Raw genomic sequence first — 19,117 nt, 5'->3', positions numbered from 1 at the left:
AGGATATAAAGGAGATTTGACCCGGACTTGGGTGCACGACGCTGAGAAGAGGTAACTAACGGTGTTGAAGACATAGACTAGTTTGAACAGGTTGAATAGCTAGTCAGGGTATGAGTCAAAGCTTGTGGCCTAGGCATTTATAAGTAAATAGTCTCAGAGTCGTCATTCTGGGAGCTGAAAAGAGGAAACATCTGACTTATTTTTTACATTTCCAAATCAAAAGCCCACATAGGCATGCACCACTGTTACTCTCTAAATACACAAGTTGTGAAAATGATTAGCCAAAATACCACAATTAACCAACAGACAGCAACCAAAATAATTAATGTCTACTCAACTGTAGTGAAGGAATGTTGTTCTCATAAATATTAGTTCCTCTTAGTATGCTTAAAACTGAACAATGTTTTACGCGTTTGCTCTGTAGTAGTTTGGTTGCCCCTGACATTCGTTTGTGGGCTAGGCCACACGGTAGAAAGCTGGGGGAACTAAAGCATTGCCACAGGGGAGTGTGTTCTCAGCACACGTCAGCAATTCACTACCCACGGAACTTTGGTGAATGATTGACATGTCTGTGCTGCGTCTTTCCGGAATTTTCCCCTTTCTATCATGATGTAGTAGTAGAATAATGGAGATTCTTCTAAAGCGCAAACTTTGTGCACTGACTTCCTTCCGTGTCACACCGCACGAGGGTCTCTCGTCCTTCTCCTGCTTTCCGAGAAATTCTCCCTCATTCCAGAACATTCCGTTTCAAAAAGTGTGAAGATTCAAAAACTATGAAGTCAGTTATGTAAATCTCTTTTCTTCCTCCCTTAAAAATACAAACATGGCTCGTTCCTGTATTTTATAGTAAACGAGATGATATTGAGGCTATGACAACTTCAAGATTAGCTTCCTTAGCGTCAGCGTTTAACTTGACTTTAATCGACATGCACAGAGAAAAGTAGTACAAAGGTGTTGGAGAATTACCGATTATGCTTCCTAGATGAGCTATGAGACGATGAGGACTTTAAATTTTTGAAGAGCAAATGCTTTTGTCGTTGTTATTAGACCTTCCGTGGATCACTGAAATGGCTCAGCCGTTAACTCGAGCCATTAAGCCTGAGTACAATCCCACGTGGCCGTCGTGGAGACCCACCTCCACAAATCACGTGACCGTCGTGGAGACCCACCTCCACAAATCACGTGACCATCCTGGAGAACCACCTCCACAAATTGTCTTCTGATCTTTACATGCATACCATGGCAATACATGCTGATAAGCAAAGCACACGCACAGATAAATAAATCTAAATTTATAAAAAATATTTAAGTGCTAGAAGACATTGGTTAGGCACCTTTGATGTCAGAACTGTTTACAGTAAACCTGCTAGTAAGCATGCAATGTCCATTTTTTTCTATGTAAACAGTAATTCAACATTTCAATTTTTCATCAGAAAGAAAGAAAATTTCTTGGAATTGTGAGGATTTTAAGTCCAACATGAATAACACAAATACTTACCTTATCATTTCCAACAATTTTTAATGTAAATGGACGGCCCTAATAAAATGTAATGGATTTAGAATTAACTGGTTTAGCTTTCTTGGTGAAATGAATGAATTTGTATTTATTACCTCTGTACATTGAAGGCAGAAATGTTCTCACCTCTAATATTTTGGTTCTGACATCATAGGTAACTTAATTTTTCTTATCATCAATGCTAATAGTCCATTTGATTCTGTAACCCAGTTTTAGCCACTTTATAAATAAAGTAAATCAACCATGTCATTTTAAATTAAAATGTGCATTTCTTTGAGAAACATGTCTAGCACAGTAAAACAGAGGCTTAGCAAGTTCCCATGAAAGTGGCTATCTTAGACAAACTTCACTGTTCAAGGGCTTCTCCCAAAGTTAGGAGGAAAAGAAAAAGCTCAAATCACTGGGTCCAGAAAAAGTTTGAAATAACTAATAGGATTTGTTTTAAATTAATTAATTTTCTAATTGTTCTCATAGGAAAGCTCTATGATAATGAATTCTTTGGTTTTATTCTTATCTTGCCTCCTATTTTTAGGCCCAAGACAAAGCTAGAAATAAGCATTTCTTTTTTATTCACTTGTTATTAATTTGCAAATTAGTCAGGCAAAGGCTATTTTAAGCCACTGAGGCACTGTGGCTGCAGAGGCTCTGCTACCCATGGCTTCTGGTAGTTTGCATCAGCTCCACGGAGACAATATTTTATCCTGTCGAGTGCTGTTGTTTCTTTAATTGTTCAAACATCACTTTGAGTATTAAATATAATATTCCATTTTTAAACCAAAATGGCTTGCTTGTTTGGTTAGAATGGCTCACAACTCAAGGTCTAGTAAATTATTCTTTCCCTAATTTGGGTTTAAGAGTAGGGCTTAGGATTAAATAAGGAATTTTCTAGACAACTATTGCCATACTCCATTTTTAGGCAAACAAAAAACCCTATTGAAGTCATTCAATAAAATGATCCAGAAGCCTCTCAGACCATGGAATTCATAGCTTTCTGTATTTGCTTTATTTCTAAAGAATAATTTGTAAATGTTCTATAAATAAGAAACAGTCCTTACTGTAATTAACATTTAATATAATATAATATATAATTATATCTTATATAGTATGTACAATTATATATTACATATAATTATATATAGGATATATATGGAATATTTAATGTAAATAGACAACCCTGATGAAATTTTAAAAGATTTATATATAATTGCCTGGTTTAGCTCGCTCAGTGAAATTAATGTGCTTTTATTTATTGTGTCTATTTATAAATTAAAGGCAGAAATGTTCTTACTTCTAATATTTTTGTTTCAATATCATAAGTGGTGCCTTAACTTTTCTTTTTTCTTTTTCTTTTTCTTTTCTTTCTTTCTTTTTCTTTTTTCTTTTTTTTTTTTTCCGAGACAGGGTTTCTCTGTGTAGCCCTTGGCTGTCCTAGAACTCACTCTGTAGACCAGGCTGGCCTCGAACTCAGAAATCCACCTGCCTCTGCCTCCCAAGTGCTGGGATTAAAGGCGTGCGCCACCACCGCCTGGCTGCCTTAACTTTTCTTATCATCTACACTAATAGTACATTTAATTCTATAACCCAGTTGTAGCCACATTTTAAATAAACTAAATTACTCACATCATTTTCATTTAAAATATGCATATACAATATAAGCATATATTTTTAATAGTCTCTACATATATAATGTGTACAGATAATATATAATTGTTATAATATTATATTAGCATATAATATATAATATAAAGTTTTATATTGAATAAAGGTAAATAGTGGTAAAGATCCAGGATGTCCCTGATACTGTTTTATGAACCATTTTGCTTCTACATGAAACATCAATTAGCATATTTCACAGGGCTGCTAACACACTATGCAAGGCTCCAGCTTCTAAAGCACAGCTCTACATTTTATCGTCCTGATGATCCCTCTTAACCCTTTTAACTGATTAAACTCTTAGAAATTCATTCTGCTAGTAGGAGAACTGGAAGATGTTTTGGAGACACATTGCCAGCTATAATTGTATTAATTTTCTACTTGGAGTAATGAGCACAGTCTTTTGAATGGCATGGGTGTGGGTGGAGTTGAGCGTTAAGAAAAACAAAATTTACCTAAGATTTTTTTGAGTTCTCACGTTTATTGTCTCCATGCGTTAACACTGATTTCATTGTGTATGTAGACTGTACAGATTTACATGTAGCTGTATCTTAGTCTGAGTCTGTGCTTTCTGTGCTAGGTAATCGGAATTTGAAGCCATCCATAATATGGGCAGCAAAGACAATTATTTTTATACTTTTCACTTTTTTATTTTTAACGGAAGTGTTTTCACTGCTGTATATTTTTAACTGGAATTTCCTCAAAGCACTCAGTCATCCCCCACAGCTAATGTTCAAAGAACAGCAGACTTCTATAGCTCCAACACAGTGGGACATTGAAACGTTCCCCCAAATTTAGCACTTTAAATGTTAGGCCCAGATCCGCTGGAAAAAATTCTGTTCTTTGGGGGAAAAAAAAACAAACTTTGCACAGTAAAAAAAAAAAGAACGCTTTCTCAGTCTAATGCTGAGTTGGTATCAGGAACATAGGCACAGTGTATGGGCTGCATATAAACCCAAGTAATTCATGACAATGGAATTAATTTTGCATTTTCCAATAGAATAAGATTGGTAGACTTGGACAAAACACCCATAAGCTTATAAAGCGAATTAAACCTTGTTGTTTGTGGACGAACCTAATGCTCGCTCTTTGCTGATCCAGAATGCACTCCTCTCTAGTCTTTTATAGAAAACAGCAAGTTCTTTGAACAGTACGAAGTGACCTACCAGATCCTGAAACAGACAGCTGAGATGTACATCAAAGCAGACGGCTCAGGTAAAGCACACAGCACACTTGGGGCTTGCAGAGGGGGCCAGGGAAGGAGGGAGGGAAAAGAGAGAGGGAAGGTGGTTAGGAGGGAATATCATCCAGGATTTTTACAGCATTATGACAATGCCCTAATGAAATGTGACTTGTTCTGGTACCAACTTAAGTAGCACTTAAAATTAACAGGTTTCTATAGGGTCAGATCAATTATTATTATTATTTTTTTTACTTGTGTAGACTCTTTGTGACAATGCCTTTAGAGTAATTCTGTGAGATGTTCGTCTTGCATAATGACACTTTTTTTCCTGTGTGTAATCTTCTAAGATAAAACATAAATAAACATTAATTTCTCTAAGTTGCATTTTTTTCAGCCTAGCTGCAATTCCAAGGAGATTAAAGGCAAAAAAAAAAAAAAAAAAAGAAGTGGAATAACTTGAATATAGATAGGAGAGCTTAAGTTACTGTGGAGATAAACTTTGGAAGATATGTTTGCTTACAGCTTGTAGATGTTGCCATAATTGTTTGGAATAGAATCTTGTATTTCTGACCGATGCCCTTGTTTCTGGTGCCTAAGAACATAGGGAAATAGAGAGAGGGTTTTATGTACAGAATGGAGACTCTGATTGGCTGTTTTTGATTCAGTGGAAGAAGCTGAGAACGTGATGAAATTCATGAATGAAACCACCGCCCAGTGGAGGAACCTGTCTGTGGAAGTGCGGAGTGTGAGAAGCATGCTGGAGGAGGTGATCTCCAACTGGGACCGCTATGGTGACACCGTGGCTAGTCTTCAAGCCTGGCTAGAAGATGCAGAGAAGATGCTAAGCCAATCAGAAAATGCCAAGAAGGTAAGACTGTTCACGGGAAAGGAGAAGGCATGCTTCAGATCCATGAATGAGATATTCTCACAGTAGAGCTCACTGGGTGTGGCAGATATTTGCAATGCCACTCAAGAACCCCTCTTAAGAGATTTACCCCTAGCTGAGCTAAATAGGATTAGATCTATAGATAGTAGCTAGTAAAAGCTCTGTAAAGATAGTTCTCTGTTTTTACAATGATCTAACATTTTCATTCAGAAGGGCAGCAAGTAACAGTAATCAACTAATCATAAAAGGGTAGCTAAATCTAATGGGCAACAGATGTTGCTACATGCACACTGAGGTCTGTATAGACAGGCCTGTCTAGGTTTCTTATTCACAGCTGTGATTACCTACACAAGGCCTACATCTGTGCATGAGCATGCATACACACACACACAACACACACACACACACACACACACACACAAAAACACAAGGGTTGGGGAGGACTGAATCTTTGTAACAGTGCACACCCATAGAACAGTGGTATCACGACAGCCTTGATCTCTTTAGATATTTTCTTTTGGGTTTCATAATCTGAAAAGAATAAATAGAAGCCACTGCACTGTTATTGTGTTCAGTGTCCTTGACCTCAGTGTCTGACCTGAAAAAATATTTCCTTTGATATCTGAATGTAATATACACATATGTATACATATATATTCAAATTTTAGACTGCTTGACGTCATGTTTGTTTATGGGTCTGAACAGGAAGCAAAGGGCTCTAACATTTGAATAATTGACTGCTTTTTTTTTATATAAAATGAGAATAAAAAATGGCCTCTTGCTTTATTTTTCTTTTCAACAAAATCTGTCATAGATGTTTTTACATGATAACACAGCTAGGTACACTATCATGTGCCTGGAGTCCCAGCCGTTTATTTGACTCAGGGTGGAGGATTGCTAGCCTGGCCAGCAGTCTGGAGCCTGGTTGTTAAGAAAGCAAAAAGTTGGGCTTGGGAGACAGCCTAGTCAGTAAAGTGCTTGGTAATGAGTCCCTGGAATCTGGATAAAAATTGTGTGGTGGCGCATGATTCCAATTCCTGTGCAGAGAAGCAAAGACAGATGGATTTCTATGACTCACTGGCTGGCCAGCCTACCACTCTTGGCAAGTTCCAGACCAGTAAGAGACCCCAGCTCAAAAAAAAAAAAAAGAAAAAAAAAAACCCCAGAAAAATAAAAAGTAAATAATGGAATCCTCAAGGTGTGAAGGAAAATACCTGCAGTCCAATGTCCTCTGGCTTCTGCATGCACATGTGTATGCACACATGTGTAGCCAGGAAACCACTAATGTGCATACATACACATATTCGTGTACACGTGAAAAATGAAAAAATGAAAAACAAAGACATCTGGCATTTCTAGCTCACATTTTGAAATCTTATTCAACAATCTGAGTTTTGGAAGAGATTTGACATCTGCCTCAGAGCTTCCCCGTGCTTTAGAACAGACCTTCTTGGTTTGGTTCTTGTTACATCCATCATTAGTATTTGGTGTGCGACTTATGAGTGCGCGTCCTTCCTCGCTTAGGATTTTTTTCGGAATTTGCCTCACTGGATTCAGCAGCACACGGCCATGAATGATGCTGGGAACTTCCTGATTGAGACCTGCGATGAGATCGTTTCTCGAGACCTTAAGCAGCAATTGCTCTTGCTCAACGGTCGATGGAGGGAGCTGTTCATGGAAGTCAAGCAGGTAGGTCCTTCAAACCAACACTTACTTCCGTTGCGTGTGTCCCCAGTGTGCGAAGCAGCTTGCTGGCAGCCAATCTTACTGGGACTATTGGGTTGGAATATAGAAGTGTGTAAAACTGCCTGTGTTTTATTGCTAATTCTTCACTCTTGTCTGTTTATGGTGGAGGAACATGAGCAGAACATAGAGCTTGGTTTAAGGATTCTGTTGGCATATGGCGTCTGCATAGGCAACGAGAATTGCTTTCCAAATCCTGGCTCCTCAGTGCTTGCTTGTTCCTTTTTTTCTATCAAAGTAACTGGATTTATTTCAAACTTATCTAAAATAAGAATCAGGAATTAGAATTTTTCTTACCATATATGAGGTTATCTCCCAGTGAAGGCTGTGGGCTTCTAGAATCACAGCTTTGATGACTTTCAAATACTTCTTTCCCCACTCCTCAGTATGCAAGAGCAGACGAGATGGACAGAATGAAGAAAGAATATGCAGACGTCACTACCACCCTCTCTGGTTTTGCAACCGAAGCCCACAGAAAACTCTCTCAGCCTTTAGAAGTCTCTTTTATCAATGTCAAGTTATTAATTCAAGACTTGGAGGTAAGGACTTTCTGGACCAAAGAAATGAAACCCATACTGTAAACATAAAAGCTAGCCAGGCTGCTCAGGTCTACAGGAAACTGTTTCTGTATTCTTGAGATCATTTTGACAGGTTTACATATTTGTTGGCTTTTGCAGAAAATAAACTTGAATTTTTGGAAGGTATCTTTTGAAAACATGAAGTAACTTCAAAATAATTTTTCAACATGGGATTCTTTTCCTACATATAAATTATGAAACATTAGGAAAACAAAAGCAAAACAAAACCAAAAAACCCTTTAGACAGGACTTCCAAATAAATGCCCTAAACAATAAAGGGTTGGCTGCAATGAATTTAGCATTGGCATTTCCTTAAGAACCTGTAAGTTTCAAAAGTGAAATAATGGAGTTATTTACAGGAGAAGTTTGAACAATTTCTGAATGAAAAAACAATAGACCAGAGTGTTGCCTGTTTTAATGTTTGTAAAAAGTTGAAAAATTTAAAAAAGTAATACACTTTGGAGAAAGAGTAGCAGCCAGAGTGAATTGTTGACTTTAGAGGCCATGATGTGATATAATAAGAAATTAGAATATCCACCATGCTAAATTTCTAGGTTGTCTCTAGTGATAATGTGTGTGTGTGTCTGTGTGTGTTTTATAAAGTAAATATCAGTTTAATTCTCTTTTTCATTATCATTTATTCAATTTACACCCCAGTTGCTGTCCCCATCCCTTTCTCCTCTGAGAGGGTGAACAACCCTCCTCTGTATCCCCCTCACCCTAGTAAATCATGTCTCTGTGGGGCTAGGTGTATCCTCTTCCACTAAGGCCAGACAAGGCAGCCCAGCTAGAGGAGAGTATTCAACAGAAGACCAAGCTGTCCATCTGCTACATAAGTGTGGGGATGGGTAGGGGTAGGGCTGGGAGGCTAGATAGAGCCCAGGTATGCTCTTTGGCTGGTGGTTCAGTCTCTGAGAGCCTGAAGGGTCCAGGTTAATTGACTCTGTTGGTCTTCCTGTGGGGTTCCTATCTCTTTTGGAATCCTTAATCCTTTCCCCAACTCATTCTTAAGAATAAAAAAAAAAAATGGAAAGCTTCACGAATTTGCATGTCATTCTTCCACTGGGACCATGCTAATCTTCTCTTTTTCATTCCAATTTTAATATATGTACTGCTAAAGCAAGCCCCAGTTCAATTCCCACCAGTCAAGATTTCCCCCCTTATTATTTACATGCATTTACATGCATTATATGTATGAGTATTTTAATACTATATTAACATATTTTAGAAAGTGTAAAGACTACATCAAATAACCTTGGCACTGATTTAAGAATATTTGATCATTTTCAAAAGAAATTTTAAAGTATGCGTATAGCATAATGTTGCCTGTATGTCAGTTAAAAAACAAAAGCAATGGCTTTTCCTAAAGGAGTTGGTAGTGAGGAGAGAATTTGACAAAGCACATACAGATTTTTGTCCCTCCTTCTGTGGTATTCTGCAACAGAAAGGAGATATGGTGTGCACTAATTGAGCTGCCTTAATGATTCACACAGGATATGGAGAAGAGGGTGCCTGTGATGGACGCTCAGTACAAGATGATTGCCAAGAAAGCACATCTCATTGCCAAAGAAAGCCCCCAAGAGGAAGCGAATGAAATGCTTGCATCCATGTCCAGGCTTAAAGAACAGCTATCCAAGGTGGGAAAATACTTCACACTGTGGCGTAACCATGGTTTCTATCTCCATGGGTACATCCTTGACTGGTCCATCTTTGAGCTACCTTGAGGTTCTTGATATAGAAACTTTGATAGGTATTTGAAAAACAAAATGGGACACTGATAGCTTTTAACACTTCTCCTAATTTAGGACTGCTCTAAGCTCTGTTTCAGTAGAAAAGCCTGGCTTTGGGGGAGAGAGAGCTGTTAAATGCTATAAAACAGAGGGTGTAGAAGGAGAGATGGAGACAGATGTAGGACAAAGCAGAGGAGGAGGAGGAAGGAGGAGAAGAGGAGGAGGAAGAGAAGACTATACTATTGCACTGAGATTTTTGTTTAAGATTTACTTAATATAAATCGAGTCTATCTGCTCCTTTTCTTCTACTAACATGGCCCCCTTGTTAAAAATGTTGAGAGACACTTTTAACAAGAGCTTTAAGTGTTCCATTAGAAACTTTTATCTAAGTGTGAGTTTTAAAACGATTTCTTTGCTTTCAAAATTCCCCACACTAAGTGCGAGCAATTACCTTCCGGCAAATAAGGACATCAGGGATCAGCACAGGAATCGAGGTATTGTGTGAGGAGGAGTCTGAGGATAAGTGAAGGCTGAAGTGCCTTTGAAGGAAGACAGAAGAGCTAGCATACAAGGTGAAATCAGTACTGAAGGATTAATGGAAAAGATGAACAAATGCAAAAAAGAGTAAAAAAATAGGCAAATAATAGGCCTAAAAGACAAACATGTCAGCTTGGCATTCATTGCAAATATTTCAGTTAAATTTATTCTGACATTCTAGTTGGAAATAGTTTTAACTGAATGATACTGAACAGTTTTACTCTTGTATGCCAGCAAAATATGCTCAAAGAAAGATACAATAAAAGAAGGCACTGTTTTCAACTTTCCAACAACATGCTGGACTGTATATCTGTGGCTTCGTGGTTTGTACCACTCATGCCGGTCCAGCTGCAGTAGTTAAGAACCACGCCTGAGAAGGTTGATTTCTCATGCTCATCTAAGCTAGATCCCTGCCCCGCCTCTCTTGTTGTCAATACTATTACTGTTCTTAGAGACAGGACATCCCTATGTGTCCCCGACTGTCCTGGAGTTCATTAGGATGAAGCTGAACTCATACTTCTGTCCATCCTTCTGCCTCTGTTTCCTGGGTGTTGGAATGACAGGATTGTCTACCCAGGTTGGCTTAAGCCATGCTCTCTTCCTGATGCTTGGGAAGCAACATACTGACAGCCTTTCTTTCCAACCCAGGAAAGAGAAATATAACAGGAGTTCGACATGTCAGTGGCTCATCTTGACATATCTTGGGCTTCTTCAAGCCAATGGTTGAAAATCTCATCGTAGTAGAGATGGTAGCTTCCAGTTGATGTGCTTATCTTTCAACAGTATATTCTAGAATATGAATATATTTCTGCATATCTACCTCTGCCATAGTGTAGCAAAAGGCAGTGTTTGCTCCAGTTACTGTTTGTGGGCTATCATTGATGTAGCCAAAGCATTGTTGATGTTATTGTTAATGTTCTTGGTTTTCTGAAAGTATTAATACAAGGAGGGAGAAGATTTCCCAGACAATTATAAGGTCCTAGAGCTCCATACAAAGGCAGGCAGGCAGGCAGAGATCTTATAGAGCTCTGGAGTACCAAGAACGTAGTATCTCACCATGAAGATAATATAGATGTAGGGATCAGATAATATAGAGATAGATGTAGGGATCTTAAAAACAACGACAGATGAGGACTGGGCAGTTTAGACCGAGTTGACATCCTCTGATGTGAGAACCTTTGTGAATAAATTGGTGTATGTCGTGTTCTTGGGATGAGCAAGACATTGGCAGACAGAGAAGGCAAAATCTAGAGCTCGTGGGAGTAAGGAAGATGGGCATTTCGGAAGAAGTGGGTAGCAGGTTCGCCTAGGCTCACAGTCCACGTACAAAAGCTCAGGAGCATCAACTAGAAGCCTCGTGTCCTCTAGACAATGTGGTAATAACTCGTGACTGTCTCAGATTTCATTGCCAATGTGAAAGTAAGTAGCCTGGTGTTTAAAGAGGAATCTGATGCCATCTGCCTCTCTGACTGTATGGTTTTCATGGGGAAGTGCCATCCAGATGGACGACTTAGATGACTTTTCATGAGAAAACTCTTCAGCCCATCATTTGTTTCAGTGGTATAGTGTTTTTGAATTTTATTGTTTCTAACAGGAAAGCTTACTCACATAGCACAAAATAACAGAGAGCCATCTTCAGAGGTGTCTAAGCACCAAGTGACCATCTCACTAGAAGCAAGTTCTTTAGAACTAAGTACAGCACTAGTGCTTTAAGGACTAATGGCCTCTCATGGGATTTGTTCTGTTCTTAACACTTTCAAAGGTCAAAGAATGTTACTCCCCACTGTTGTATGAGGCCCGGCAGCTGTCTGTTCCTTTGGAAGAACTGGAGATGCAAATCACGTCCTTTTACGACTCACTGGGCAAAATCAACGAGGTTCTATCAGTTCTTGAGCAAGAAGCACAATCTAGTGCTCTTTTTAAGCAAAAACACCAGGTAAGAAAAATCCCTTTCAGAGATATCTTCATTTTAAAGTGTATTTAGTAAGGTTGGGCCATGTTTTCTTGTAATAGAAGACCAGTCCAGTTAGTATAAAAGGTATTTTCCCAGTACAGTAGGGATACTAGTAACTCAAACCAAAGTGTATGTCTTTTCAAGAGAAGACACCCTGCTCTGTGCTTAGCAGAAGGAGTGGGGAGGTGAACCGTTTGCAGAGTACAGTCAGGTTGGATACTTAGATCAGGCTGAGCTGGTCAAAAACAGGCTCTGGGTTGAGAAGGTTCCCAGGAGACGCAGGAGGGAAGGAGGAACCTGGCAGAGAGGTGGAGCCATCAAAGCCAAGCATGTCTGAACATGACCTATGGGGTCTTCTTACTTGGCATTGCTCATTTGGAGAAAAGTTCTGCGTTGAGTACAGTTAGGAAAGCCGGTTTGTTTTGAGTAACTGCCCCTGTGTCTTTGAACTTGCCAAGTGGACTGATGATACTCAACTCATTCCTAATTGTCCCTGGCTGGGTACACTTAGATGGGTCATTCTGAGAACCAGCTGCAGGGGCTTGAATCTCTACAGCGGCTCTCTAGAATAAGTGATATATCCAGAAGATCCAAACCGGCTGCTCTATCTCAAAACAAGAAGGGGCTCCCCACAGTAGAAGGGCCTCTGTTACTCCTCTACCAGGGGCTATGAAATTATCTAACCCTGCATTTCCTCTGGTGAATCTATGCACCATAATTCATGAATAAAATTACAAGAGTTTAATTAAGGGTTTCTTTTTTTCACTTGTGCTTTTAGAAGAATAGAAAACATGTAAGTGTTCAGGACTTCCATCTTCCGGTTGATTTTCTTTTAGGGTTTCACTCGGTAATATTCTGCATACATGTCTTTGGGCCTTACCTGTTAACTCATTAGCTGATAAGATGGTTCATTTCTTCTAAAAGTAAATGTTTCCCATGCCTTGATTCCATGTGTATATGCTGGGTATAGTAGTCTTGGCTGACATTTGTGTTCTCTTAGAGTCTGCATGAGATCTTCCCAGGATCTTCTAGCTTTCATGGTCTCTGGTGAGAAGTCTGGTGTGATTCTGATAGGTCTTCCTTTATATGTTACTTGGCCTTTTTCTCTTGCTGCCTTTAATATTCTGTCTTTGTTTAGTACATTTAGGGTTTTGATTATTATGTGACGAGAGGTATTTCTGCTCAGGTCCAGTCTGTTTGGAGTTCTGTAGGCTTCTTGTATATTCACGGGCATCTCTCTCTTTAAGTTGGGAAAGTTTTCTTCCATAATTTTGTTGAAGATATTTGCTGGCCCTTTCAGCTTTTTAAATATATAAATTAATTGATTTTTAAATATATAAATTAGGTAAAATTATCACCCATTTCAGCCCCATATCTATAATATATGCTGTATGACCTCTTTCCTTTGACTGTGGAAATAACTCTGTTTGATTAACCATTGTGGAAATATACTTGGTATGAATTTTCATATTTAGATTTAGTGAGCAGATCTGTGTGCTCAGAATCTCCTAGTGAGAGATGCAGTGAATTAGCGTGTTTACTTAGCTTATTGTAAACAGTCTTGTCCTTCAATGAGGGGTAGCTGTAGGAAACCTTTGCCTACACTACACGACACTCCACTCCACTCCACTCCACTACACTACACTATACTACACTACCTGAGATGAATTCATGGAAGGGACAGCCTCAGCTAGTAGGATGAGCAGAGAGTCTAAAATGAGCTACAGGACAGTCACAGTTTAGGTCTTATGTAGCAAATAATAAAATGTTTATTAACTTTATTTGCATCATGTTAAGTCAACAGTGATCACACTTAATGATTAATATTCAATAATTCATAAAATTATTATTACTATGGATAACATACCACAGCCATTATTAGAAAACCCTTTTTTTTTTAAGAAAACCCTTTTCTAATGACACCATGACATTGGATGAATATTTATTTTGAGGAATGGTGACATACCATATGTACCTAAATTGTGATGAAATATGGTTAAATATTCTTTTCATCATTAAAGACATATAAATGACAAGGAATATTTTATAAAATATTTTCAATCTCTACTTTTTGAACTTCCAGTTGTTCAAAGGGAAAAGGTATGCCCGAATTCTGTTTTGTCAAAACAAAAGGTCTGTTTTAAATATTTACATCTAAGTGACCAAAATGGCATACAAATAAACAGTTTGAATATTCTTTTCAAAACTTAGAAAATGCAGAAATGCAAGTGGTGTGTATTCAAGACAGAAATGATCTTCTATCTCCAAGTGGACTAGATCACGTCCTGTGTAGTGCCATGATTGGTAAGATGCAAGGTGGAGAGGTATAGGGACTTCATGTTCATCACCACTGCGTCCCATTTGGAAGGGCGTGCAAGAGCAAGCAGTTCCCCAGGCCTGGTCACCTCCTCCCTGCCTTGATTAGATCTCAATAGGAGGGTGGATAGCTTGGGAACTGTGTTCATTCAAATCTAGTGCATACAAGTGGTGGAAAATCTGTGGAGCTGGATTCACTAAAGGAGGTGTGCACTGTGCTAAATTTACTGAGTGTAGTTAAAACCCAATAGCCACAGTAGCTCCAGCTGCTCTTTTGGAAAGCCGCAGGACTGCCTATCAGCTGGTTGGAAGAACTTAGAAGCTAGACACTCTTTTTGCTCTGCCATTTTCTTAATGTTAATAAGATGTGCATGAAACATAAAGTCCAAAACCTCGCCGTGACATTTAAATGCCTTGTGTAAAAAGCATTGACTTCAATGATTGCTTAAATCAAGTTCTTTTGAAAAGAACTGTTTCTCTGTACTTTTGATTTCACTGGCTGTTCATCAAAACCTAGGAACTATAAATGCTGGCACGCACAGCAGTGCTTCTCTCGCTCCCTCCCTCCCTCCCTCCCTCCCTCCCTCCCTCCCTCCCTCCCTCCTTCCCTCTCATTTCCCTTCCTTCCTCTGTCATTCTGGCTTGTAACTAAAACCACTGTGTCTCTCCTTCCCTTGTAGGAACTGTTAGCTTGTCAGGAGAACTGTAAGAAATCCTTGGCACTCACGGAGAAGGTCAGCCAAAGTGTTCAGAAGCTCATGTCCTTAAGTCAGGCCTTAAAGCACTGGGATCACACAAAACTGCAGAAGCAGGTAGCAGATGTGCATCATGCATTCCAGGTACGGGTTCCTCCCTGCTTCAGGCGTTCGATCCTGGAAAACAGAGAATGGGGACAAAGCACTCGTGGCTCAAGCAGCTCCCTCCCTGACACTTGAAAACCATTACTTCCTTTCTACCGTTAATATTCAAAAGCTAATAGTCCTTATAATCAGATACCTTCCCTTCAAAGTCCTTTCCAAACAAATAGTAATAGTAATAGTAATAGTAATAATTAGTAGTGATATCATAATACCACCTGACCAAATGAAGCCTCAGTATTGAGAAAGCAGCTTCTTATTATGTTTTATACATACATATAATTATATGGCATATTATATTGTAATACATATATTTATAACTATATATGATTATTAAAGGTGTTATATACAATAATTTTATATATTGTTATTTATATTCATGTAATACATAGTATATATTTATATTTATTATATAAATATATTACATTTTTATATATTATATATTATTATATTATATATAAATATAATTATTTTATATATAAATATGATTACTACATATCAATATATACTATACTGTATATATTATATACTTATAATTATATTATATTAATTATATAATTGTTGTACATATAATATTATTTATATGTTTGTAATATATAATAATATATAATTCTTATATATAGCACATATATAAACATATTATATACTAATATAATATATTCTAAATAATACAAGTACTTATATAACATTTCTGATGCATTATTAAGTCATCCAGAGGTGATTTAGCTTTAGAGTATGCAGAATGATGTACCTAGGTTACATGCGACCCCTACCTCACTTTATAAATGAAACCCTGAGCTTTGTGCTTTGCACTTCTGGAGCGAATGCCAGGGTACCAAGAAGCGATTCTACTTTTTGCATTAAGAATATGATCAAAAAAACGGGGGACTGGAAGAAGCACGTGGAAGCCAACACCCGTTTGATGAAGAAATTTGAGGAGTCTCGGGCAGAGTTGGAGAAGGTGCTCAGGGTTGCTCAGGAGGGCCTAGAGGAGAAAGGGGACCCTGAGGAACTCCTTCGGAGACACACGGTGAGTCTGCTTGGCGTGGTACCACTGACCCATGTGTGTGGACAACCTATCTCAGGAAAATGAAAAGACAATTCTGACCTAAAGTAGGAAATTGGGGGAGCCAGAAAGGCATGAACTTTAAGGGCATCAGACCCCAGAACCAGCAGCAAAACAATTCTCAAGGGAAAAATCCTTGCTTGGTTATTTGAGACTGTCCTTGAGCTTCTGGGATAGCAGAGAATATAAATGATTTAGGCTCTCAGACTGTAAGTTCATTATGTCGCTCAGAAAGACTTACACAGCTGAAGGTATCCGTCAATAGCGTATGCTGGGTGACTAAATCATGATCCTTTCATAAACCACCATGGCGTGTCATAACTTAGTACTAGTGCCGTGTCACACACAGTCATGTGACATTGAGAGGCCACCTTCACGATTCTCCTGCTTAGATTCCTCCATCTAAACAATGGTGTGGAGGGATGGACAGGATGCTAAGAATATGCACTTTAATTGCAGTTTCTGAGATTTCTGAGGTATTTGACTGCCACAATGCCCAGGGGTGGCCCATGTAGAAGGGACACTGCTTTTTAGAGCCCTCCATAGTCTGTGGTGACAAAGCACCTATCCAACTCATTTCATAATTGTGAATGTTTGAGACCTGTCTGCTCTGAATCACTCTGGTTTCAAAATCTCTGTGTACATGTACACACATGTACATACGTGTGTGATTGAGGCCGTCTGAGACTATCTACAGGTATACCTATGTTGCTTCTGTTTCTTGTGCTGTTGTAAAAAAATAGCAGCTAGCTGGCCTTGAAGGGAGAAAGTCATTTTCTTGCAGTTCTGGAAGACTGTGCTCTGAGCTCAGCCTCCCCTGATGGAAGGGTTCCCATGAGGACTCCTTCTGGCTTACAAATGACCCCTTCCATCCTGTCATAGGTCAGAAAGAGACTTTGCCTATAATTTTATGAAGGTCCCACCTTTGTGATTTCACCTAATTCTAATACCCCCCTCCCCCAGGCCTTGGCTTCAAGTCCAGCCATCCTTAGGTTTATGGTTCTGATACTTAGCTCCATGGAGACACGGTTTCATCTATAGCACATGGAATAGAATACACACCCAGATAGCACGGGATGATTAATAATGACTATCATGACTTGACACATATTGCACATAAGCAGGGGAGTTAAGGAGATCCTGTACCACAATGCTTAATTTACCAAAGAGTATGCATATCACTATCGCCTTTGAACTGTCAGACATGGTGACTTCTAACTCATAACCATGGATGGTTATAGTTTGTTCCCCAAAGAAGGATAAAGTTGCCTAAGCTTTTGATGAAGGCAGATACAGGGCACTAGGCTCACTGAGATGTCTTCTGATATTGTTACTCTGCCCAGCACCCTGACAGTGCTCCGTCTGTCTGTGATAGGAATTCTTCAGCCAGCTGGACCAGAGGGTCCTCAATGCTTTCCTAAAAGCCTGTGATGAACTAACTGACATCCTCCCAGAGCAGGAGCAGCAAGGCCTGCAGGAGGCTGTTCGGAAGCTACACAAACAGTGGAAGGTGAGTGTGGAATTATGGGAACTCGAGAAATCCAAATCCTGGAATCTGCTCTGTAGTTTGGAGAGCTGGAGGTAAGAGAGGACTGGTTTAGGACCTTTTGGCATCTCAGCAGTGCACGTGCCTAGTCAGAAGACCCATTGTTGTGTTCTGGGTCTTTCTGTGGGTACAGGATCTCCAGGGAGAGGCCCCTTATCATTTGCTCCATTTGAAAATCGCTGTGGAGAAGGACAGATTCTCAGCTGCTGTGGAGGAGTGCAGAGCTGAGCTGGAGCGAGAGACCAGGCTGGCTCCACAGGAAGGCAGCGAGAAGATCATCAAGGAACACAGGGTATGTTTCTATGGTGTGCACACCATAGAAAGAGCATAACAACATAATGATATTTAAAGATATGATTGTTGGGGAACATGGTTGCATTACGTCCATTCTCTCTATGAATCTGGCGTTGGCTTTTCTATGAGAATATAGACATGTTCCGAGCCTTTCACAAAGGTAGTGAGACTGTTTATCATGTCTTAGGTTTTCTTCAGTGACAAGGGTCCTCACCATCTCTGTGAGAAGAGGCTACAGCTCATAGAGGAACTGTGTGTGAAACTCCCAGTCCGGGACCCAGTAAGGGACACATCTGGAGCCTGTCATACAGCTCTCAAAGAGCTCAAAGCTTCCATTGACAACACTTACATGACGCTTGTGGATGACCCAGACAAGTGGAAGGATTATACTAGCAGGTACTGGGGCATCTCCAGAGAAGGCTCCAGCCTACCATAACTGTTTCCATTTGAGATTAGTATAAAATAGGGAATGGTGTGCATCTTGTTTCAGGCAATAAGAAAATCAGGTTGTTTTAATCTTGCCTGTGTTTTGCTATATATGTACTTCATTTCTAAAATTCATCTATCTATCTATCTATCTATCTATCTATCTATCTATCTATCCATCTATCTATTTATCTATCTAAATTTTAAAAATGGGTTTCCATCCAAAGCTGGGTCTCTATTTCATTTGAAAATAACCCATCTGTCCGTGAGGTCAAATAATCCCATTCTTCTTGGTTTTCTCATAACCCTTCCTCACAGGAAGGTATCGGCCTCTGTTGGTTAATGTCACTCTAGTGAGACATATAAAGCCAGACCTCAAGTGGTTCCTTCCCTCTCTGTCCCTAAGACACATCCTTGTCCTCCACTAAGCTCCCTTTAAGTGAGCTTCGATATTAACTGACTTTCGATATTAACACTCTTGCCTTGGGTTTCATGTTAATGTTCCCAGAAAAGGCCATCTATGTGATTGTCATTTGTTCTACTTCCATGGATTCAAAACAGGAATCGTATCTCACCATGCTGAAGCTTTGCCCCTTTTCTAATAAAATGCTCTTGTGTTTTCAGGTTTTCTGAGTTTTCCTCTTGGGTGTCTGCAAAGGAGGCATGGTTGAAGAAAGTCAAGGATACGCCCATTGACACTGGCAACCACGATGAGGTTAAGCACATGGTAGATGTAAGTTCTGAGCTGGTCCTTGCTAGAGCAAAGTTTCCAGTGACTAAATATTCATACTGTAATTGGTTGGTTTGGTTGGTTGGTTAGTTTGTTTGTGAC

At 39.2% G+C, this 19,117-nt stretch overlaps 1 protein-coding gene and 1 non-coding gene across 2 annotated transcripts in view; one reads left to right on the top strand and one right to left on the bottom strand.

The window, feature by feature from the left end:
• Syne1 (spectrin repeat containing nuclear envelope protein 1) overlaps positions 1-19,117 on the top strand; it is a 505,489-nt gene that overhangs the window by 166,285 nt on the left and 320,087 nt on the right. The window contains 12 exon segments of the mRNA XM_052169815.1: positions 4,288-4,384; positions 5,018-5,220; positions 6,763-6,927; positions 7,368-7,520; positions 9,053-9,196; positions 11,589-11,762; positions 14,777-14,935; positions 15,819-15,983; positions 17,395-17,529; positions 17,699-17,857; positions 18,047-18,255; positions 18,910-19,018. Coding sequence (XP_052025775.1) covers positions 4,288-4,384; positions 5,018-5,220; positions 6,763-6,927; positions 7,368-7,520; positions 9,053-9,196; positions 11,589-11,762; positions 14,777-14,935; positions 15,819-15,983; positions 17,395-17,529; positions 17,699-17,857; positions 18,047-18,255; positions 18,910-19,018 — 1,872 coding nt within the window.
• On the bottom strand, positions 8,580-8,682 carry LOC127674271 (U6 spliceosomal RNA). The gene has a single exon (XR_007975322.1). It is a non-coding gene; the product is annotated as a U6 spliceosomal RNA (small nuclear RNA).

The sequence above is a fragment of the Apodemus sylvaticus genome, chromosome 23 (genome assembly GCF_947179515.1).
Source record: "Apodemus sylvaticus chromosome 23, mApoSyl1.1, whole genome shotgun sequence".
Taxonomy (NCBI): domain Eukaryota; kingdom Metazoa; phylum Chordata; class Mammalia; order Rodentia; family Muridae; genus Apodemus; species Apodemus sylvaticus.
Note: the sequence above shows the minus strand (reverse complement) of the source record. Positions and strands in the feature narration are given on the sequence as shown.